General features: G+C 44.0%; 2 protein-coding genes across 14 annotated transcripts in view; one reads left to right on the top strand and one right to left on the bottom strand.

Annotated features, from left to right (window-relative positions):
* Positions 1-991: 991 nt before the first annotated feature.
* On the top strand, positions 992-7,823 carry tnfsf12 (TNF superfamily member 12). The gene is made up of 6 exons (XM_035149080.2): positions 992-1,789; positions 3,150-3,231; positions 4,902-4,958; positions 5,110-5,133; positions 5,235-5,362; positions 6,389-7,823. Exons 1-6 carry the CDS (start codon positions 1,616-1,618, stop codon positions 6,662-6,664), a joined length of 741 nt encoding a protein of 246 aa, XP_035004971.1. The 5' UTR covers positions 992-1,615; the 3' UTR covers positions 6,665-7,823.
* Positions 7,824-10,804: 2,981 nt separating this feature from the next.
* Positions 10,805-24,325, bottom strand: part of chd3 (chromodomain helicase DNA binding protein 3) — a 36,993-nt gene continuing 23,472 nt past the window's right edge. For 10 of the 13 annotated variants that reach the window (XM_047338754.1, XM_047338757.1, XM_047338755.1 and 7 more), the window contains 3 exons: positions 23,826-23,989; positions 23,379-23,505; positions 13,667-19,025 (listed from right to left, as the gene is read on the bottom strand). In XM_047338754.1, the coding sequence (XP_047194710.1) occupies positions 18,757-19,025; positions 23,379-23,505; positions 23,826-23,989 (560 nt within the window). In that variant the 3' untranslated portion in view covers positions 13,667-18,756. Of the gene's footprint in view, positions 13,089-13,666; positions 19,026-23,378; positions 23,506-23,825; positions 23,990-24,325 lie in introns of those variants that run through there. The other 3 variants (XR_007032370.1, XR_007032371.1, XM_047338764.1) reach the window with 2 other exon arrangements.

Here is a 24,325-nt window from a genome sequence, read left to right as displayed (position 1 = left end):
GGCTTCAGGCTGTTTCACAGACCAACAGTAGATGGTGGTAACACGCCAACGAAAGGCAGCAGTAAGCCAACGCAGGCAAGAAAGATGTTTGCTAGCAAGCAGACAGGAACAATCCGAGTTTCAGATTCACCCACAAATTGGCTTTTGCTAATGTTTTTGAGAACTTTGGGAAACACATATTTTTCATTTTAAAACCATCCACTGAATTAAAACAGAAGAAGCTGTCTCTAGCTATAACTCAGTTTAGTTTTGAACTCCAGCTTAATTTGTTATCCACATAACGGTTCACAGGTTGAATCCAGTCTGTGTGGAAATAAATAAAATCTATAATAGAAAACTTGTTTCCCTCTTTTGAGACCTTTTACTAAAACTTTTACATCCCCAGGCTTCTTCAAACTAGTCAAACTAAACAGTGGCAAAGAAAACCTGCTTTGTGTGAATGAATGAAAAGCACAACAGGTTTGGCTTGTTTAATTACTAACATATATTTGCTCCAAAAATATCCATATCACAAGTTACTCCCACAGAGAACTCAGAATTTGTTTGAATCTAGAGAGAGCCGATACGAGCTCATGGGAATAAACAAGTTCAGAACTGTGAACCCCCATCACACCAAACACTGTTACACACACACATCAAGTGACTGTGGCTGACACACATACACAACCCACCACACTGCAACTGAAATAAAACATTCTTGCCTTATTCTTTTTGTTGTACACATTATTATTTACTGTTATTCTTGTTATTCTCTATTTTACAATAATATAAATCTTGACTAGAGACAGTTTCATTGCACCTGAGTACGATGACAATTATTTACACTTAATTTATAATTTTACAGTAAAATGAAATAAAGAAATGTGTTCTCCACTTTTCTGCAGTGGCTCACGCAGGCTGGTGATATTTACTTATACACCACCGCCACCGCGTGGCTACTCGGGGAGGTGCTCCACGCGTGAATGGCACATATTCGAAGGCAATGCGACTTGATGAAAGTAACTGAGACGCGGAGGAAGTGGCCGATGTTTTCGTTGGTTTTCTTACTGCGGACGCCAGCTGCTATCACAACATCAGGGTTCACCTCCGAGTCTCTGTGCGTAATGTGTGCGTGCGTGCCTGTGCGTAAAACCCGCGCACTGCCCCCGCGTGCACCAGCAGCAGCAGCAGCAGCAGCAGCAGCAGTCAGTCAGTCTCTCTAATGGAGTGACCCCCCAGCACGTTGGCTGAAGGGAAGACAAGAGCGCTGAGTCAACGAATCACAGCGAGAAGGATGCAACAGTTGATGTGCGCAAGTTGCACAGTTTTCGGCCTGCACGCAATCGGAGGATGGTGGTTCGGATGCGCGTGGAGGAAGGATCGGGTGTTTCTGTCGCTCTGAACCCACTTCATCAGTCCCACTGAGGGGAGAAATTTAAAACGCATCTTCCCCGTGCTGCTGGCGTTGCAGTTGCGCGCTGCCTGTGCCACTTTTGCGCGTCTTTCCCCCAAACCAGAATGGACATTTGGACAGGAGCGCGTTCGGAGGGACTCGGCGCCCCGCTGGAATGGAGCTGAAGTGCGGATCTCGGGTGGTCTGCGGCGGCGAGTAGCAGCGCGGTCCCCTGCGCCAACGATGCATCGGATTCTGCAGAGGAGGCGAGTGCGCAAGCTGCGGGTCGTCTGGGCGTCTCTGGCCCTGGTGGCGCTGTCCCTGGCGGCGTGCAGCGCGCTGTTCACGGCGTGGACCTGGCGACAGACGCGGGACCTGTCTCAGTCCTTCAAGGTCTTGCAGGACCGATTGGAGCAGGTTTGTGTCACACTTTTTTAAAAACGACCCTCTTCCGTTAATAGCGTGCACATTTATTTTTTTCTCTTACGCACCATCAAGTGTTTGTTATGTAACTTCTTCTGTGTCTGCGGTTACGGGAATCATCGTGGGGGGTGCACGGAAAAAATGCAAGTCCACACTTCAACCCCAATGCCCCCCCCGCCCCTCCCGTGCACATACTCCACTATTGTATTGCACCATTTCTCTTCTTGGCACTTTTATTGCTTACCAATAAGACCAGTCAAAGTTGTGTGCTTGTGATGTGTGCGCGCGCCCCCGTCCTTCCTCCTCCTCCAGAGATTAATTACTCTGGTGCCAGTTGTGCTCCAGTTTTATCTCAATTTACTGGAAAGCCTCAGCTATTTGGCATGTGAGCACTTTATACCCAACTGGCTGCTGCTGTGGCTGGAGGCCTGAAAAGTGTGGCAAGTGTAAATCATCTGCAGCCAGCATGAGCCTCTTCTCATGCACGGGGCTCGGGGATGAAGTACAGTTTGGAATTTTACAGGAATGAGGGTAAAACTCTGTGCAGGCTCGTGCAAAGTGCAGCTTTTTAAACCTCTTGTTAGACTCCAGCAGGAGGTTGCATCACAAGGTGAATTATTTCTAATGAAGCAGCCAAAAAGGAGCTGATGGAAATTCTTCTGGTTTCGAGTTCACAGTGCTTACAAACCCAGGTTGCACTGGATTTGAGATCAGGGGGACAGCAGATTGGCTGTGTATCATATTGACAGACATGCACACACACGCACACACACACACACGCACACACACACACACACACATGCACAAACACCCCAAAACTGGACACGTGGAGTGTTGATGCTGGAGCGTTTCCCAAGGGGCCCCACGTTCTGTCCATTTGACCGTTCGCCAACTCCTGATGAGAGCCAGTGAGTGAACGTCTGGAGAGTGAAGAGCAACTCGCTGCCGACGTTTCCACAGTAGCAGTAAATTTAAAACACACTTTTCCCTCAGCCACTTCTCCTTTTACTTTATATAGGCCTCCCTCGGTCACTCGGCGGAGCCCCGAGCCAAGAGTTTCCAACATTGCCTCTTCCACATAACTAATTTCTTAATGAAAAACTGGGGAGCAAAGACATGCGAGGAATGCGAAGCACTAAAAACACGCATTAGGTGTCGCAAGCAGTCTTGGAGGAAGTGGTAGACCTATTCTGAAGCGAGCATGGCAGCGGGGGCAGGATCCTGGAAAAGATGAGACTGTTTATGTGGCTGGCTGGCTGGAGGAGGCCGCGTAGGACGTGTGCCAGAAAACAGTCATAACAAACTCATTGGACGTTTGTTAATAGTGTGGTTTCTTTTTTCTCTCTTTCAACAGGTGAATACACAGAGGAAGGCCATCGTCCAGCTCATTCTGGAGAAGAGAGAGCTGCTGGTGGGGCAGAGAGTGAAGAGAGACGGTATATTGCAAATCAAAAAAAAGAAAATTCAGTTTTCTTGCCTCCAGCGCCACCAGCATACGTCGCCGTTCTGTGCTTTCCAGCCGTCCAAATCACCACAGACACAATATACTTACCAACTGCACTCTTGTTGTTTTTCTGGGAAGAACATTTAACACAAACGCTGGCCAGCCTTGGCCCACATGCCACTATGGTCAGGTCTAGCGGGCCGCAGGCACTACCGCTGCTAAAAGTTGACACAGGAAAAAGTAGGCAGCTGGATGACTGTTCCAGAAATTACAGGTCTGACCAGAGCGGCCTCGGAGCCCAGAAAACCAGCTGGCGCGGGACTGAGGCCTTGTTGCACGCTTTTGGGCAATGAAATTGATTTTTTTTCTTCCCCCCCCTGAGCACACGACTGACACAGCTATGATTTGTTGTGAAAGCGGTGATATTTGATGACCTATCATTGCTGTATTTATAGCCCCTGCTTGCGTCACCATCACGGGACTGCTTGATTGTTCACATTTTGTCCAAGAGTGAACCCTCAAGACTCCGTCGTGCTCCAGTTCAGCCGAGGGATGAATGTCCAAAATTTGACAAAAGGATTCATTGAGAGAGCGACCGGTCGCCGCCAAAACAACCATGTTAATATCCTGCAGATATTGGCTTTTTCCTTTTGAAAGCGATATCTGATTCTGTGCTTCCAAAATGCATTAAAACAGTGTTCGGAAACCCACGGCTATCAATAGAAAAAAAGCCCAAACAGCTTTTTCCAGTTTGTGGAAAGTTGACCACCGCGGTGCAGCGTTTCAGCGGGACACTGCTGTTATGTTCTCTCTGATGACTGACAGCCTCAGTCAGGAAAACCTGGCCGGCCTGAGGGCTTTACGCTCGCCCGTAGCAAATCCTAAATCTACAGGGTCACCCACCTGCGAGTTATTTTAGCAGGGACTTAATATTCCTGTACGATGGCAGGGGCCCGCTCCACACAGAAAGTACTTCACAGTTCACACAGTATTCAAGCTATATCTGTGTTTGAAATACCTCCCCGCAGGCCAGATTGCAAAAAAAGCTAAAATAAACCTTTAGCGAGTAACAAGAGCAGGCGTTCTTCAGCTCGGGCCTTTTTACTGTTGTGTTTTATTTATTGTATTTATTTGAGCAGGGGCCATAACTGTTGCTTCACTCTTAATCGACTCTGTGAGGGTCAGAGAGGAGCCAAAGACCTTTTCCACTCTCCTTATCCGGCACTTCATTTCTCTTATTTAGCGAGAACATTTAAATCCCTCTTCCTTCTCCATCTTGTCTTTGTCTGACCCCAGCAGCACTCACACTTCTTCATCGCTCCTCTTTCTCCGCACTCAGTACTTTCTTGATGACTCCGACCAGCTGGCACTAAGATTAGCCCCCACAGGGGAAAAAAAAAAAAGAGAAAAATAAAGGAGGCACACGCTCCCGACCGAAAATAACAGTTTGAGGAAATATATTGAAGCACGTGAAAGGAAATCCTTTGCCCATCTGTTAGCCGCGTTAAGACGAGCCAGGTTCAGACTAAATGGCCGCAAATTAACACACTATGTTATTAGACAGATACAGATGGGAATGATTGTTTTATCAAAAAAAAGCCGCAGCCGTTATTTTCTTTGCCATTAAAACTCATATTCTGTCTGTCTCTGCCTTCCGAAAAGGGGGGACGTTTCGAGGGAGGAATGGAAATGGAAAGAAGGCAGCGTCTCATTTCGAGAGTAAGTGGCTTGGCAGATCTCGTGTAGCCTTCTCATGTAGCATCTGCTGAAGTGGTTTCAATCCTATAGTCCTATACAATTGCACCCATAAAATCTTAATTGACTTTCCCCCTTTTCTAACTCTTTCAATGTCTCTTTTACTTTCCACCAGTAACCAAAGTCTCCTCTCAGCAAGGTAAGAGTCGTAAAACTGAAGGATGGAGGATAATCTGCAAAGCTCCCGTCCATGAGATTAATCACCCTGGATGTGTGTGTGTGTGTGTGTGTGTGTGTCAGTGGGAGAAGGTGGTGTGATAAAGGGCTGGGAAGAGCGGACGTTGAATATGAGCAAAGCGGTGAAGTACAACAAGGAGCTGGGCACCTTCACTGTGGAGAAGGCCGGCGTCTACTTCCTGTTCTGCCAGGTGAGGTTGTGCTGGGAGTTGTAATTCATTAAAAGTGTTGTTCTCCACTAGAGGGCGCAGCAGTGGACTCAGACGATATAAAACTTCAAAATCCTGTAAATAAAAAACGTAATAACACTGTAGGAGGTTAGCCTGCTGTTATTAAGGCTTTTAAACCAACAACATCGTGATGATGGCAAATATCTGGCCCTACACTGCCCCCTATCATTCATCTTCGTATTGCATCGTGCGGATGTGCAGCGTTCATTTCCGAGGACGCCACGAAGTGACACGCAAGACAGCCATGATGTGTACTTGTGAAAAGCAAGTTTCTTCGGCCTTAGACCTATATTCGTTAGATAGAGACAAACATTTGTTGTTCTGCTGCCCCCGAGTGGCCAAAAAAACATTAATGCATCTTTAAATTTTATAATTCCATATATTTATTTTGAAAATCAATGTCCAAATCATAAAAGTTTGGTATTTGGTCCTGATACTGAAACTCATCTAACGGATTGGGTTTTTAAATAACTCAGATCCAGGATAAGTCTTTTAAAAGTAACATGAAGTTTCAAGGGCACAAACAAAACTACCAAGTTTTAAAGGGAAGAAATGCTTTGCTCTTGAATTAGTTTTCCATATTCCCCGAGGTGAAGTGATGAAAAAACCAGAGATCTCTGTCATATTTGCAACTCGAGAGAATAAATCTGAGTCTTGTGCCCAAGCAGTGTACTGGTATGTGTATAAAACCAGATTGCACTGGTATGTGTATAAACCCAGAGTGTACTGGTATGTGTCATGTTTTTTAGAGAGGTGAATATCAGGTTTAGGGCAGTTTCATGTAGCCAGGCGTCCGTCTTGTCGAGTCGGCAGAGGTCTGGAGAAAATGCAGCCAAAAAGGAAAAAAGAACAGAGTTCTGATAACAGGACCTTGGAAGCACTGGTTAGTTTTCTGATTGAGCAGAAAACCAAAGTGTTGCTGATTCTCTTCCTAGCTTTTCTCTCTGGAGATGAAGCTTTGGGATGATCGTCTCCCTTTGTCCTCAGGTGTTGTTCAATGAGCAGCAGACTCCGTACGTGAAGCTGGACGTGGTGACCACCGGCCAGAAGCCTCAGAAGCTGCAGTGCATAGAGGGCTACGCGACGACCCCCTCCGCCGGGCCGCACTCCTTCCACTTCGTGAAGTCGTGCCAGGTGTCCGGCCTCCTGCGACTGGACCGGGGCACGGAGCTGCAGGCCATCACGGGCTCGTCCTTCCGGCTGCACACCGTGGGCAGCCCCTCCGCCTCGCCTCACGTCTTCAGCATCTTCAAAGTCAACTGAAGCTCGGCGCTCGTCTGATCTGGGATGGAAACTCATCTCACTGCAACGCAACTTGTTTTTGTGTGTGGATGAGGTTTTTTTTCTTCTTTTCTTCCAAGTGGTCAGAAGCAGCCGAGGGCATCACATCCTGCTACAGCCGCTCCTCAAAGACGCTAATTTGAAAGACAAGCCTGACATTTGCGGACGATGTTGTGGAAATGTTTTCCTCCGGACGGTGGAACGCAAAACAACCGACTTCGGATTAAAACCAAAACCCAAAGTGGACACGAGGCCTCAATGAATGTCTGCAAAACACGTGCGATGGAAGCTGTTGTGTACATAAAGGGCCTCACACACACAAAAAAAAAAAGTTCATCTTAGCCTCCGTATCATGTAATAAATAGTGCTTACACTGTCTTTATAAGACTGACAGTAAAGCTGTGCATGCACCTTTCACTTTTATATCACCGGTTGCCTCAAGAAGCTGAGAGCACATCTGCAAGCATCAGATCTCGACGCTATAAAAGCCAAATGAGTTGTCGTTCATATTTTATACAATACGGTGTGTGTCTGTGTGTGTGAGAGAGAGAGAGAGAGTGTGTGTGTGAGATCTGATGAATCCAACAGTTCTTGTTTATACTGATTTATGCTCATTACAATTCATTGTGCGGTTTTAAGCGTGACGTTGCCTCTTCACATACTTTGTATATATGTCACACACGTGTTACATGGGTGCGTTTCAACTCGGCAAAGAAAGTGGAACATTTTAAATAACATGGATGTGAATTTGTGCTCTTTTCTAAGGTCAAATTTGATTGTAAGGTATTTTTATATGTCGTGTACTTGGCTTTACTTTTGAGAAGTATGCACAAGTTCTAGAAGTGTACAGCTTTGAATATATATCTTTCTTTTCTGACTTTATTATGTTAGTGGTAACAAAACACCATTTCCTGCCTATAGGTGCGTCATCTGTTAATCATACCGTTTATAACACTGAGAGGAAATCATGAAATAATATCGGGGAGGAAATGACACATTCAAGGTTAAGTGGCAATTAACTTAAGAGATTTTCATTAAAGAAGTAGCATCGTTAAGACTTGTATTATTCTGTAAAGTTCTTTAAAGTCAAAGTGTCGCAAAACAAGACAAAGTAGTTATGTATTAAAACAAATTCGCACGATTCACGTCCGAAGTACAATGTAAAGTAAAATTGGAGACATTAGCATTTAGCATCGCCACAACTGAGCACACGTACTTAGCCGTGGTAGCTGCTAGCATTGTTTAGTTTTTGAGAGTCACATTGCAAACTCACCAGTTTAGTAAAAAAATGCGTCTTTATAACGATGTCACTTCACAAGTAACAATATGTAGCCTCAGTTATACCAAAGGCGCTAATAAGCAAACGTTAGCAGATGGTGAAAATTATTAACACTGTAACTTTCAGCGTGCTAGCATGCTAACATGAGCATTTAGCACACATTGGCCTCAGAGTTATGTCGCGTTCCATTAAACCTCGGAGCTAGGACTTGCCGACCCCCTTCCACTCGGAGGGTCGGAGGAACCTCACCACCCCGACTTCGTAATCCAAGATGGCTCCTCCTTATATCAACAGTAGTGAACGCTGTAGTTTTTACCGTTTATTAGAACTTCTGTCTTTAAATGTGATCGTACACATATTACTGTCCAGTTGTCCGAGTCGTATTGGAACGCGGCATTAGCACGGCTGCAGACTGTTTTGCCCAATTGTGCCTTAACTCGATTTTCTGTTTAAAAAGCCAAAGATTCTGAGTCGTATGACACCAAGAACACAACTGTACGACAAAACCTTTAAAACACAAACGTTCTCCGTTTCAAATTGTTCACATTTTCTCCTGTTTGTGCTGAGATTGTTTCTCCGACTCGTTTATTTCTAAATCTCTCTCTTTGAAATGAAAACTCCTTCCTTTCCGCCTCATTCTGTAATATTTCCTGCTGCACCACCAACAGCGTGTATTTCCAGCCGTGGGTTTGACTCCCACTCTTGTTTATAAGTAGTTTTTGTGGACGGGGCCGCATTGGTTTCTCCACAGCACTTTACTGCGGAGAGCGCAGACTTTTTTTTAATTGGTGCCAAACGTTCATGTTTTCAAATGGAAAAAGTGTCGACATTAGACATATATCCTGTTTGATTTCCTCATCGTTTTCCTCTTCCCTTTTGTGTCTCCCCCGCACCACTTGTACGACCACATGCACCTCATATTTCCCTGTCAGCACCGATCAGACTGCACACACACACAGACACAGACACACACACACATTGACTCCCGAGTGTCCTCTGCACACACACACACACACACACACACAGACACACACCAGCAGCCATCTAAATTTTCACTTCCTGAATCTGAACCTGAACCACATTGCTCAAAGTCTTTGAGGAAAAACATGCCTCCCTCCCCTCCCCATCACCCTCACACACTTCCCTGTCTCAATTCCCCCGCTCCCCCAAATGTCAAAGTTTATTACCACCTCGGAAAAATCTTGCGAAGTCTGGTGAAGAAGTTTTCTGTAAAAAAAAAAAAAAAAAAAAAGATGATGTATGCCGCGCCTGGACATTTATTTTTTATTATTTCTTCTCAAGTCACTCATCATAAATGTTGAATAAACTTATTTTTATGTTTTTTGGAAAGTTATACTTTTTACATTTCTTTATTTAATGGTGTGAAAAATGAGCTTTGAAGGGTGAAGAACAGAGAATGGGAGTTATCACCATGTGGTCGAACGTCTGGGCTGGACGGGGATAATCACTGCAGACAATTAAAGATGCACTAATCAAGGTTACTGCTTGTTTTAATGAACCCACAGATAAATATCACTCTGGCGGCACCCGGAGCATTTTAGTGCCTCTAAGCAAACTGTTTTGGTTTTATTGGCCCGAAACTTTAATTTCTTTCTCACATTGTTCTCAACAGCAAGCAGCTGTTCTGCGTCTCAACTCGGGGGCTGCGTCCTTCGGAGGCTGCGTTTGACCTTGAAATGCGTCCTTCCATCACAATCGGAAACATAAGTGAATCTTCAGCGTTTACCCGAGTCGCCCCATACTTGATCTATGATGACTAATTGGGAGTTGACAGTTCAAAAAGCCGAGTTAACAGCAAACTGAGGGGAATGAATCTGTTGTGAATAACAGCACCATGACTGAATGAAGAGCTGGTGAATCAGAGCGTCGTCACAGCCGCCCACCACCAGCTCCTCCTGCGTCTACAGGCAACAGACAGTCAGTCCAGACTTTTACTCATCCACTGATCTCTTGCTTTAGTCAGACGTGAACTTTATTGCCTTCATTTATCAAGAAAAAGGTAAAAAAAAAAGGAGCAAACGTTCACACTGGTTTCTCACGACCTGAAAAACCTCGTCTTGGTAAATGATCAATTTCACTGGTTGAGAGTAAAACCTCTTGGCCCAAAGCCACTTTGAATGAAACTGAGCTTAACAAACATTAAATCTTACAGCCCATTTAAATCTACAGGTGGTTTTTATTTTGACAAGGGATCGGAATCATTTAAATTACGAGTTTAAACCTTTCAAATATCCTGAGATACACTGGAAATGGGACAGAGAACATTTTGATTTGATCCTTTCTGTAGTAAAGTTAAGCCCTGAAAGTTGTTTATGCCTCAGTCTGCATTTCCTTTATTTTTTGGTTTTAGTTCAATTGTCATAAAAAGTCAGGGCAATGAAACGTTACAATAAAGAGATAATAAATTAATGTTATGAAATATATGCACGAGTAAAAATATGACAATTGTGATACATTTTTTCAAAGTAAGACGGCAACTTTAGAAAGAAATAAAACAATGCTCTTAAATTCATTAGCATTAAAATCCCTTGTTGCTCAATGCACTGCACTCTGGTCTTTTGTTGCACTAGTACAGTATTGAGCATAGAGTGGCTAACGTTAGCCAATGCTCTGCAAACTTCTGAGTGATATTTTCGATAAATAAAGATAAATAAAGACTCTTATTTTGCTGCTTTTACCACACAAACCAACTAATGTCCTGTTTTTTTGACATTTGAAAACGTCATGTTTATCCGTCAGCTAGGTTGAGATATTTCAGAGAAGTGAAGCTGAAGTTACATCGCTGACACGTCTCATCTTGAATAAATCCACACGGCAACTTCTTTTTTAATAGTTTCGTTCAGTTTTATTAAAAACAAAAATAAAGAAAGAAAAAAAAAGGAGAACCATCATCATTGACGTGTTTTGCATTGCCACTCATCATCTGATCGGCACCACTACATCCACAGTTGCACAAAATACCCAGAAATAAACACGAAAACCTGGAAAGAGGACAAAGTAAAAGAGGAAGAAAATAAAACGTACTAAGTGCTTGATTTTTGGGGGTTGCAAAAATGTTTGTAAGCAACAAGAATTGGAAATGGACTCTGACTAACTCCTGGACTGATCAGGATAAAAGGTCCTGGGTTTTATGGGATAAATTAACTCCTAGTTAATTGTTTTCATTTCTAACTTAAAGCAGACTTTGACTGGGATTTTACAGGTTGACATCAGGTTCTCAATCCATTTTACAATTGTTCAGCTGTGTTTATTAAGGCGTTTTTTTAATGATGCAGTGTATAAAATGGATTTCCAGCCTCTAATTTTCAAGATAATACCCATGATTTTCTTTTTTAATATTGGGGTTAGATACACTTTCGTTTTTTGCCCATAGAAGCATTTAGGGTAACATATGGCCTATTCTCTATATATGTATATGTCATTTGCAAGCCCCAAATCTAAAATGTAAGCAAGAAAAATGAGCTCTCCTGTAATATACGCATCTACTTCTGAAGTTCGCTCAACTTCTTCGTTTCCATTCGCCTGTAATTATAGGACAAACATGGCAGAGAGGTGCATCGCGTGTCGCACGCTCTGGATCGTTTTTCCATTGTTTGTTACACAAAAATGTCTCTTTTGGTAGAAGCTCTTTCTCAAATAGCAACAGCAAGAACAACAGCGACATCGACGACAACCAATACTCATAACTCGCGAGAGTAAAAACACAAGAGAACACGAATGAGCTGTTTAAATATGCAAAGTATATCACAGGGTTTTTTTGTAGAAAGAAATAGAAACTTGGAAAAGAAATAAAAAATTGAGAGAGGGGAGAAATGGAGGGGGGGGGGAGGGGGGAGTCAGGAGGAGTGTGGAGGGTGATCGATAGGATTTAATAACACTGACTTGTTTATGAAAGGTTATAAACATTCATGGGGTTTCTGCAAAATAACGGTTGTTGCGAGAACTTTTTTTTTCTGGAACAAACCCCCCAAAAATACCTCAAAGAACATGAACTCGAACCCAGCGGGGGAGCGGGATGGGATGGCGGCGAATGCGCTTATGTGGTCGAACGAGTCCTGAATATAGTTTTTATATTGATATCATTATCATACCTCGCTGCGTGTGTTATATCTAAACATGTACCATCGGGAAAAAAAGCAAAACAGGCAACAAAAAAGGGAAAAAAGAGAAACCGCTGGAGACGCTCGCGCTGAGAAATCAGGGGTTTCAGCCTCTTTCTGAGAATTAGAAACAGTATTGAAACGACTTTAGGCACAGCTTGATACAGATTTTTCTTTTTTTCTCCCCCCCCTTTCCACGAGACAGCGTTATTGTGATTAGAGCATGCTTCAGGGGATGGAGTGTGGTGGTCGAAATGTTTTTAGTTTCACATGCAGCTTCCTGTCGAGAGTTTTAAGGAGCAGGGGAGCAGGAGGAAGGTTACTTGGTCTACTGAGAGATCTAAAGGGTTTAGGATTGAGGTGCATTGTGTGTGTGTGAGTGTGTGTGTGTGTGTGTGTGTGGAGGTGAGGATAGAGGCATCCCTAGAGGAGGAGGAAGAGGAGGCCAGCGTGAGGAGGCCGGTTATGAGGAGTATAATGGTTTGAGGCAGACAAAGAAGGTCATAAGAATCTTATGAGACTACATGGACTGTATGCACTGTAGGTGTGTGTGTGTGGATGAACACTAAGTGCACGTGTGCGTTAATTACTGTGTGTGGTTTTTTTTAGTTAGTCCTGGAGCGAGGTGAAGTTTTAGAAGACTCTCGTGTGTGCGTTCGTGTGTAGAAGTGTGTGTCAGCGTGTCAAATGAAGCGACTACAATCACGAGCGGGTCAGTAAGTTCACCCTCAGTCAGTCGGTTTGTTTTAATACTGGATGCGTGGTTCAACGGTGCCGTCTGAAGAGCATTTACCGCCGAGACTCGACTTTCTTGGAGAGAAATTGAAGATTCATTTGCAGCAGATGGGTTTCAGTGAGTGTGTGTGTGTGACTGTGTGTTTGTGTGTGTGTGTTTGTGTAGTCTAGTCGTCGATGCAGATGACCTCTCCGCTGCGCTGCTCCCGCCGGTTGACTAGCAGCTCCACTTCTCGCTCCTTCTTCACAGACATGGGAGGCCCGTTCAGCACTGGGGGGGGGGGGGAGAAGAGAGTTCAGTTCAGCAGGTTCAACGTGGAACTTGTCAGAAGAGAAAATTCACGGTGACAAACACAACTTTTTGGAAAAACGTGTTCTCAATGAATGGTAGCTAGAGCGCGGATTCTCCCAATCACAGCAGGACCTCAAATAACAATTCAAATCTTTTTTTTTTCAAAGGCGGAAACACTCTGATTTTTTTCAGTTGTGTGGAACATAAAAATCATAAAAGACTTAAAAATGATGGGCCTGAAAAATCACTTCCAAAATGTTTTTTTCATTACAGAAATTAAGAACAGGGACATTGTGCGGTGGAGCTCACAGAGCAGATTTGACAAGAAATCCTCGTTCGCAAAAATAAAGACATATTGTTCGTCGGAAATATGTGAGAGAAAGACTCAAAATATCTCCAAGGTGATGAAGCGCTTGTCAATAATATTCATATTTGCAATTGTTTTTGAAATGATAATTCAAGGACCGATTATTTTTTGATTATATGTTCATTATTAAGAAATGTATGCATCGTTTCCACACTATTAAACTAATCGAGTCCAGGATGCTCGAAAACACTTCAATTATCTTTTTAATGAACAAACAGTACATCAATATATGGTTTTACATTTACAGTATTATGTTTACAAGGATGATTAAATCCCAGAATGCATATAACTGTTAACCTGGCAGAGGTGCGGCTGGCAATGAGAATAAACACACACACACACTCACACATACACATCCAGGTACCACGGACACACACATGCATGGAAATGATTCTCCTGCAGCGTCGGGCCAGCTCAGGGATCTGTGCGCCCCACATCTTGTGCACTATCATAAATCTGCTCGGGGAGTGGAACGGCGAGTTTAGCGCTCCTTTCAAAACAAAGCCAGGAATAGAAGAACAGCGCACTTCTCTCACCCGCGCCACAGGGAAAGATAAACTGTCATAACACCACCGTGCAGATGAAAGAAGTGATAAGGAGCGGATTGAGCCCAGGACGTTTGGGCTGGTGGGCTGCTGCAGCACTCTGTGTGTGTGTGTGTGTGTGTCTGGACCCAGCAGGGGGACCATTTATGGGAAAACGTGTGGCATTTTGCCAGTGGAGGCCAACAGAGGGGAGATGCTGAGAGAGAGAGAGAGAGAGAGAGAGAGAGAGAGAGAGGACACGGAGTCAGTAAGTTTGTATGTGTGTGTTTGACAAAATCTGATAAGAGGCTAAACAAAATCAAGGTGAAGACTCGGTGAAAGAGCGAGAGAAGGAAAAAAAGATGCAGAAGATTGAGACGTGGACGAGAGAAGACGATAAAATAAGTGAGAGACGGGTTTAAGGGCTCTGGAAAGAAAAGGAACTGAGGAATAAAAGCTGACAGACGAGTGAGGCCCGTATAACAACAGGAAACTGCAGCACATTTAGTCTGAAGTCGTGTGTCACCACTGTATCGTTTGTCCACCAGAGAGCGCTGACAGGTACACATGTCACGCACACGTCATAAATTAAAGGACCCTCATGAAAGAGACCAGAGCCAATTTGTTAATCACATATTTTTAAAAACCTCTTCTAATTTTTTATATTTTCATCTACTGAAATTCCACAAATAAACATTTGATGTGTATATACTGGAATTTCTTGGAATTTTGTATTAATAGTGGTGTAGTTCCGCTGCTGTCCACTGTCTTGAACGTAGACTGTATTCAACGATGGACAACGCGTCTCCACTTCCTTCCATGATCCAGAAATGAAGCCAAAATATACAAACACCGCCATCTTGTGCATTTGAAGCCAATCAGGGGACGGAGACGCGTTATTAAATTACATCAGTGTTTTATGGACCTTTATTTGGTCCATGTCCCATCTGCTAACATGGATGAGATGGGGTTTACGACCAAATACTGCAGCCAGCCACTAGAGGGTAATCCAGATGCTTTGGCTTCACTTTCGAGCAGCTGTCATGTCGTTCATCTTTATAAACTTTCTTGTGTCTATAAACAAAACTGTAACCTTGCATTTGGTATTACTGCTCCTTCACATTAAAAGCACTGAATTAGAGAAACAGAGGATGGCTTTTTATTGTGAAGCAGTCACATGTGTACCCAGTTCACTGCAACTTATTTTTAACCTTGAATATCAGCTTTGGTATCGCCCCCAGTAAACTCCCCAGTATCAGTCGGACTCTAACCAAAAAGGCAAATAAGGTGAAGAAGCCGTTAAGAGAAGGAATTCAAAAGGAGCACTTGTTCTGTATTAGACCAGATAACAGATTCACTCTGCTTCCAAACTCACTGAGCGAAACCCACCCCTCTGTTCTCCTCCTCTTTCTTCATATACTTCTCACTGGCATGATTTATTTTTAGTCACAACCCGCACATGGACATACAGCATCTCTAGGAATTCCTTAAAACTCCAACTGTTTCTATTCCATGACGAGAATGAAAACTCTGCACTGGATGTAAGTCCAGAAAAACAATAAAAATCATTCCTGGCCAACATGCGAGTCTCTCCCCTGTGGGTCCTGACTTCTATCTGATAGAAGCGCGAGCTGCCATCTTGGCAGGAGACGCAGCATTTTTGCTTTCTGAAAAGCTTTTACGCGAGTGTGCCGGCGCCAAAACTCTTCATCAGCGACAACCTCGTGTCTCCGAACCGTCAACCCTCTCAGGAACTACAACATCTTTCATGCATACATGTGTTGTGTAGTCTTTAAACACTGGGTATCACACGTTTTTAGTACAGACAGAAATCTATTAAAATGAACAAGTATCTAAAACTATCCTGTTTTCTACTGATTTGAACCTGTTTACTTGATTTTTGGTGCACGTGCAGGTGGTAAATTGACATATTATTCGCTTAGAAAACTGAACTGGCTCATATGTTGGACAACAACTTCCCATTTACACACCAAGCAATCACAGTACAACACAAAAATGTATTTTGACTTGTGTGTTCAGTCAGTTTTCTCTCCTCTTAGCTCTGTTTGTGGTCTGCACCGACCCCTGGAGGTAGTAATATCTGGCGCTTCACCTGCTAAATGCTCCGGCTAGTCCCTTACTTTGTTAGACAGGTAGAATACTTCCTGAAAACAGCTGCCTGCAGCTTTTAACAAGGTGGAAGAGAGGAGCGAGACAGAAACTAAAGTTTGGGGTCTTAGAACCAAAACAAGGAGCTAAAAAATGCTGAAACGATTCGAGGTAAACTGGACTGTTGAGTCATAATTCTGTGGGTTAGTCGGCATGAGCGAGAACAGTCACTTTATTGATCGTTACCATAAAAATACTGATCGGTACAACTTTAATGACCGGATCCAAATATTTTTCACTTTCTCAGTGACTAAATCAAGCATATTCACACGACTCATATCTGTGAATGTGTGTAATTTGGTGCAGCTTGGTTGAATTTACTGGCGGATGCATGAGCTCTACTGAGTGTTCAAAGTAAAATTCTTGCCCGAAATAGCTTTTGCCTACGTTGTTTTGAGACAGAATTAAACACTGATGCATTTGAGAATTTTGTGAAATCGGGAAAAAAAAAAGGGTTTGTATAAAAACATTCATATTCCGCGAAGTAACGCAACTCAAAAACAGTATTTGGAATTCATATAAAGAAAACTAAGTATCGTATTGGTACAAATATGGAAAATTCTAAATGGTCCCTGGTTTTAATAAAAATGGAAGTGCTACCCTGCACACACACACACACACACACACAGCATTCCTGAATCTGCACACACACACACAGCATTCCTCAATCTGCACACACACACAAACACAGTGTATTCTCATTGCAGGCCGCATCAGTGCCACACTTTTCTGGTCTCAATGTTCTTCAAGCTGAAAGGGAAATACCACTCAATTTTAGCTTAAAAATACTCATACAGTAAGCAAGTCCCGGAAAAGTCTGGACTGTGTAACTGATTGTTCGTGTCTCCTCTTTCCAAAGAGTTTGTCCTGCTTCCCCACTCCGAGATGTCACCCTGATGTACAGCTCTACTGCACACACTCACACATGCACGCACAACTTCCACACACACACACGCACACACAGACACACTCAGCTGGAAAAACGATGACAGAGTCCAGAGTGTTTTATTTTCCCTGGGATCAGGGGACATTTTCCAGCGTGGAATCCATCACACTGTCACAATAAAGAAGCTCGAAGAACAAAAACGTCTCTTCAGGCTTCAAAGTGAGTCTCCCTTCTTCACCCGGTGACAGATTACAGTCTTCGGCTTTAGGGAAGAGCTGCTCATAAATACAGTCATTTTTTTTTTTTTCTTCCCTTTTTCCTGTGTTGAGGCTCTAAAACAGGAAATGTAAATACTTCACTTGAGTGATATTCCCCTTTCAGTGACCCCCTCCGAAAACAAAAAGGTGCAATAGTAAATAAACTTTTTTTGTAAATACAGTACATATGTCAATACCAGGCCCGTCAGATCGGGTCCGAGTAACTTTGCTACTGATTGTTGGTCGAAGGCAGCGTCTCAGTTTTTCAACTTCTATGCTTCTTGCTGATACGCTTGGTTGGACTGAGGAATGCGAGGGCAACAGAGTCCATGGGAAATAGAGTTTTATACTTAGACAATTATTTTTTTTCTTTCTGTTCTGTTCTTTTTTTGTTGCAAGATAAGTCCAGCTCGTCCCTTTTTTTCTATTTCAAGTCTGGATCTCATCTGCACAAACTCGGCAGACATATTAACTTCTTTGCAGGTTTTCAGGTTGTGTGTGAGGTCTAGAGTGTGTTGTGTGTGTGGCTGTGTGTGTGTCTGTGTGTGTGTGTGTGAGAGAGAGACTGAGAAAGAGACGGAGGAGTGGAGGACTGTGGAAGAATGAGGGAGGACGGGGTCAGAGCGAGCGGGGCAGGCTTGTTCAGTCAGCCGGCGGATGAAGAATTGATCCAGGGGGAAATCTTTTTCTTTCTTTCGGCGCGGAGGGAGAAACAGAAAAAAAGAAGTCGTCTTGAGAAATCTGTCTGAGGCAGAATAATATAAAAAATAAATAAAAAAATCCTCTTTCCTTTGTTGCACTTTTCTTCAATTCCACCGTCATATTTGAATTCTTGAAAACCTGTGATTGCATTAACATACCGTCAGTTTTTTTTTTTTCCATTCTTCCTTCAGTCCAGACATATTTCCTCCTAAAGTCAGATTTTTTGGGGGCCTTTTTTTTTTCAGCAGCGACTTGCTCGAGGATTTGTTTGTGCCAGACAGGTCATCTCTCCTTTTTTCTTTCTCTCTGACTCATTTTCCTCCCACGCATCATTAGTGCTTGATCTCAGGGCCAGCTCTTCACCTCTCCCTTGGTATTTTGGACCTCTCTCTCTCCCTCTCTCTCTCTCTCTCTCTCTCTCCCCTCCGTCTCCCTCTGTGGTTGATTGCTTGTTTTATTTTGTGGACCATAGTGCCAGTACTTCTTTTCACTTTTCATGTCCTGTCCTTTTTGCTTTCTTTCGTACTCACTCAATCCAACCAGCGAGCTTTTTGCTTCTCCCTTTTATATCCCTCACATTCCAGCAGAGTTAAGGTGCCTTGTCCTTGTCCTCCTCGTGCATTCAGGTTTTTCATCTCCCCTTTTCCGCTTCCACTGTCTCTTTTTTGCTACGTTCCAGGATTCGTAAATCCAAATGTCCTTCCTTTCTTTCTCCCCCAATGTCGAGTCTCTCAGTTTAACCTCAGGGTTTCTTTGGTCGGCCGTTGCGCGGCAGGTTTTCCACCGTGTTGCTGAGCCGGTACTTGACGATGATGCTGTGCACCGTGGACTTGGGCATCCTCAGCTCCTGCCCAATGGCCCCTTCTGACTTGCCGTCCTTCCAGAGGTCCACCACTCGCTGCCGCTGCACCACATCGTGCTCTTTCGTCTTCTGGCAAACGCTGGCAGCGGTTGGCCCTCCGGCGGCTCCCCCAGCAGCTCCCCCGGTGGCCCCAGCAGCGGCGGCGGCTTCTGTGGGGGCAGACAAGCGGCAGACTGTAGTGGAGACTCGGAGCAGGGGAGCAGGATAATGTGACACTTTACTGGTCCCCGTAGGGAATTCTCTGTTTGTCTGCCTCCCGCCTCTGCAGAGAGGTCAGAGGTCAGAGAGGGCAGGGAGCTACTGGCGCTGGCGGGAGTTCGGTGTCCTGCTCAAGGACACTTCAGCAGGGCAGGTGCTTGCAGACATGAGGGCTCCACTCCATCTCTCTAATTTCTAAACCAATAAAAGATGTTTTGTCTAGAATGGACTCCTCTGAGATGAGCAGCTTCCTCAAGGAGGCACTGACGGCTGAAACAGGGTTTCCAAAATGTGATTCAACATATTAAGCAAATGCAGAGATACAGCCACGTGTGAGACAACACAGAACATTGCATTTGCTGCATCATAGTGACTTGTAGCAGGGTTCACAGAGTGCAGCTAAAGAAGTAGGTGCCTAGTTAAAATGCCATGCAGGGCAGACATGCATATTTTTGGACATGTTTTGTGTACTTAAGTGAGGGAGCTTTTCTCAGGAGAGTTGTCATTAATGGAGGGAAGCTACGAGGTCACAAAATCAGAGGACTGTGTTGTTTTAACTCCGTCCATTTCTTCTGCTCACTTTCTTCCCCCCTCCTCTCTGGCTGAATCTAAAAGAGGTCAGGAAGCAGCGGAACCCCAATCAAGACCACAAATGCGGCCTCATTTGCTGCGTGCCTGTGCCCTGCCAGAGGTTCAGGATGTTCAGAGGCAGCTCGGCCGCGCTCAGCCTCAGCTGCTCGCCACGAGGCCCCCGCGAGCAGAAAAACCCACGGAGCGACACAACTCGCGCGTGACTATTTCTGACCGGCCGGCGCTCGGCTTAGCCCTCCGCCGCTTCACAAGTCGCAACACAACATTTACACAACTAAACTCCTTCTGTGGTTTCTGTCCCTCTCAAAATACCTTGGTACAAAGTCCGAATGTTTTCTTGGCACGGCCCGACTCAGACAGGCTGAGCATAATGACATTTTCAGAGATAGGCTCTGGCTCTCTAAAACGCAATGGCTTTGACAGATGTCTCAGTCTACAATTACATAAATCAAGATACTCTGAGTGAGAGGCAGGCACGGCGCAGAGGGAGCTGGCTGTTGTGGTTTTTAAGGGCAAAGCTATTGGGGCATATCAGGTTTTACCAGTTATCTCTGCCACATCTCAGCTATCTAAACATCTCCGAACACGAATGCACATGCCGAGTGGAGAATGCGTCTGGTGAGCATATGTTGTTACCAAACTAATTATGAGCAAATAAATTCACAAACTGCCTGAGCGCACTGACAGACTGCAGGCGAGGGGATCGGACAAGAGGCCAAAAAGCGAAAAAGAAATTCTTTTGCTTTTTTTGGGGGGGGTTTTATGGTTTTAATTCTAAACCTTTTAAACTCAATAAGTAATGAGCGCCAAAACACAACAGCTCCTCACAAGAGTAAATGCACACGCTCGAAAAAGAAAGAAAACACTCCTCGGGCAGGTCTGATAGCAGAGACTGTGCTTTTATTGTTGCACAATGTGTCATTACTCCTGAGCAAAGCATTGAGGTTTTGAGGTCGGACATGTTGAGAGATGAAAATGCCTTAATATAGCAGAGCAGCACGTTTGTGTTTGATTTCGGTAATGTCTATTTCAGGTGTTTATCTGGCAGCCACATCTGAAACTCCGCTACAGATGTTTTTCTCCAATATTGACTCCTTTCTGGATTTTGAAGGTTTCACAACTTAAGCTGCTCGGGGAGATAAAGTGTCCATTCAAAGTGTTTAAATGCTGCTGCTTTAGAAGCAATCAAAGAGTTCTTTACTCCACATATTTAAAGATTACATTGAAAGGTTATAGTTAAAATGACGCTGCGCTTGATCACTAAAGTTCCCACAGTCTGCGATTTTCGTTTTCTTTCGCTGAATGTTTTTCCACAACAACATAACCATATAAAGATGGAATTCCTCAGATGATATCTTTGAATCAGAGAAATATTTTTGGACGGGTTTTGCCCATCATCAGTGAAAGTTTCCAAGTAATAAACCCAGACCTCTGGAGCCTAATTTGTGCTCGTCTGTCAGGGTGTCGTGGAGCCTCTGGAGCTCATGTGCAGCCGGCTGCAAACAGTACAGCTACAGACACACCACAGGAACTGTAATTGGTCAGTTGGGGCTGCTTGTGTTTTCTCATACAAGTTTATGATGCCAGTAAAGCCTGTGGATGGTAAAGGAAGCATAAGAGCGGAAGGACGACCCAGTAGTTTTCAGTAAAACTACACACGCTTACATTATGAGATGGTAAATGCAACCGCTGCTCTCTATCCTAGAGTGAACTCAAAGACTTGGAGAAATGTAAAATAACATTTCCAAGGCTTAATCTCTTCTCCTCTCGAACATCTTCACTGCTCTTTGTCAGACAGGAGTTCAAGGGTTCGGGTTCGATAAGTTCTTCCAAGTGTATTGAACTCTATTGGAGGCGTTTACCCACCTTGAGGACCCTTAAAATCCCTGAAAGACCCTTTAGAAATCTCCTGGGACCAATGGGACCTTGTGAAGTACCTTGATAAGCTCCTTAATGACCACCAGAACCTCCACAGAACAAACAGAACTTCCTGAAACACCTTGTCATTCGTCAGGTTGATACTTCCTCATCATTGTGACATCACAATGCCCCACACGGGCCAGCTGGCCAATCACAGCAGACTTGGCTTTATAAGGAGGGGGCCTTGAAGAGACAGGAGCTAAAACCAACTGTTTCAGACAGAGGCTGAAAAGAGGAGCTGCAACAATGGACAGTTTAAGGAACATGATGTAAAAACACAAATTAAAATCTTGAACCTGAACATGAGCATGTCTCTTTTAAATGATCCTGAGAACCTCCTCAATAACCACTAGAACCTGATGAAGGAACCGTAGAACCTTATTTTCATTCTGTAAATATTGAATTGAAGTGTTAAATGACAGGAAAGTTATAGACTTTGTTAGTTAGCCTTGAATCAGGGTTTTCCACACCACAATAATATGTCATTTGCTAAGTTTTTGGTGGAAATTGATATATTTGATGTTCAGGACAAATGAGAGCGTGATGGGTTGACACACTATAAGAGGATTAGAGGTGTGGCTCAGGCAGAGCCCTGCTCACAAACCCAAGTTTACTAGTTAACTTCCTTTAATTTGTCACTTTTTGACACATCTTTTGTTGTAAGACAAATATTTCACAATAAAAAATCCATCACTTTCCCCCAGTAATTATACTTTTTCATGACTCAACTTGAAGTTGGCTGAGTGCGTGTGATTTGGGGGTGTCGGGCCAACTCACCCATCGTATAAAACCGCACTTGACCGTTAGCATGTGCGTCACAGCAGCCGCAGGGCTGGAGAGATGCAGTGTCATTTCACAAACTTACACAGATCCACCACAACATTAAAACTGGTGACTGGTTGTAATGTCGTGGCTGATATATCGTGTAGGTCAGTTCCCTGTTATGAAAGAGTTCATTCGGAAGCATCGGTGATGTGATTTACAACTTATACAACAGTTTTTATAGACTGATTAATCCTCCTCAGGAACTTCATGTATAAAAACCACTCCTTGCACACATTTGTTTTATGCTCTTGGGAGACATTAGTTTTTATGGTTCATATCTTATCATCATCAGCCTCTATTACCCATAACTAAAAGAAACACATCGGGTAAACAAAGGAAGCACAACACTTCTTTGTCGAGCACTAAATCTACTGGTGCTGTGGTGCAGCAACGATCAACTGGTTAAACTCTTTGCCGAGCCATAAATCAGTTCCTCCGCCAGAGGCAGCTTCAGTGAGATCTGCAACAACACCTCCGCAGAGCAGCATAAATCAGGCGCAAATAGCCGGCCTGCCAAGTGTCAAACAGATCAAACCAACAGCTATTCTTCTTCTGTAAATTAGCCCGAATGCTCTAATTATGACTGCCATAATAATTTATGAGGCTTATTATTGCTTAGTGTAACACTTTTCTCACACTCAGTATTGGCGTGTGTATGTGATGTTTAATATTCCCCAAATGTCTCTTAACAGAACCCTTAAATAGCTTCTAAATAAGATAAACTATATATTTGAACAAACATCAGTGTGTTAAGGACTAACTAGAAAGACAGAAACCATGTATTTGATGTGTACTTTGACTTCATAGTTTGACCCATGTCCCACCCACTAACATGGAGGAGGCGGGATGTATGACCCACCAAGTAGCAGGGTGCTGTCTGTGATTTCTAACAACGTCTCCAACGTGTGACCGAGACGTTATTTATAGCACTAGAGGACGTCTGTGTCAGCGCAGCTCCAGACACTGACCTGATATGAAGGATCCTGGTGGCATCTGACTGTAGTTGGCACCTCCCATGTAGAGGGCACTCGGGGGTGCAGGGGTGAAGGGGGCTCCATAGTTCTGAGGGGTGGCGTAGGGTCCTGGGGGTATGGGCTGTGAAAAGGGAAAGAAGCTTTTATTTCCAGGAACAACGTACACACACAGAAAAATCAAAAAACAGAACAATAGGGGGAAAAAAAGGCACGATTTGATCCATGCAAGCTGACAGAAAAATGTGCTGACAAAGCTGCTGTAGAGTGAAAAAGCGCAGGTGGGTGGGTGACAAGATAATGGGCTCTGTATTTTTATTGGCCGCCCTCCATTTATTATTTTTCCACTGAACGCAGGAAGGCTCGAGCAGGTTTTAACGTGTGAGCGCGGCTGTTAAATTGTGTGCATGCGTGTGTGTCGTGGCTGACAGTGGCGTCGCTGACCGGGGGCGTGTGCGTCTCTGTGCCCTTGCTCGCCAGTCGGCTGAGGATGCTCCTCTCGGACATTTGCAGGCGGGCGGCGATGGGGGGAACCCTGGACAGCGTGGCCGGCAGGCGGGTCACGTCGGCCTTCATGTCGCTCAGCAGCTCCTCCAACTGGTTCAACACTGCAATGAGAACCACAAACATCAAATGACTCATTAGAGGAAAATGCATCTGCATATTTCAGCTTCTACCTCCTGCGTCTTTTGTCCTTCCTTCCTCCGGCGTCATATTAACTATTGATGCTCTATTCTGATCATTTATTGATTATGCAGGAGGAAAAGCAGGTTGGTATTCAGTCACGTCCCAACGCTTTAAACAGTCTCAACTTTTTACTAAAAATCTCGGTTTACCATCCTTTATCATCTTGCCCCGCTGCTATCAAATCCCTACATGAAATCAATCACTGGTCTTCGGATTGGCATCGCAGCTCAAAGATCTGATAAAAGTTTATGAACGTT

The sequence above is a fragment of the Hippoglossus stenolepis genome, chromosome 23 (assembly GCF_022539355.2).
Source record: "Hippoglossus stenolepis isolate QCI-W04-F060 chromosome 23, HSTE1.2, whole genome shotgun sequence".
Taxonomy (NCBI): domain Eukaryota; kingdom Metazoa; phylum Chordata; class Actinopteri; order Pleuronectiformes; family Pleuronectidae; genus Hippoglossus; species Hippoglossus stenolepis.
Note: the sequence above shows the minus strand (reverse complement) of the source record. Positions and strands in the feature narration are given on the sequence as shown.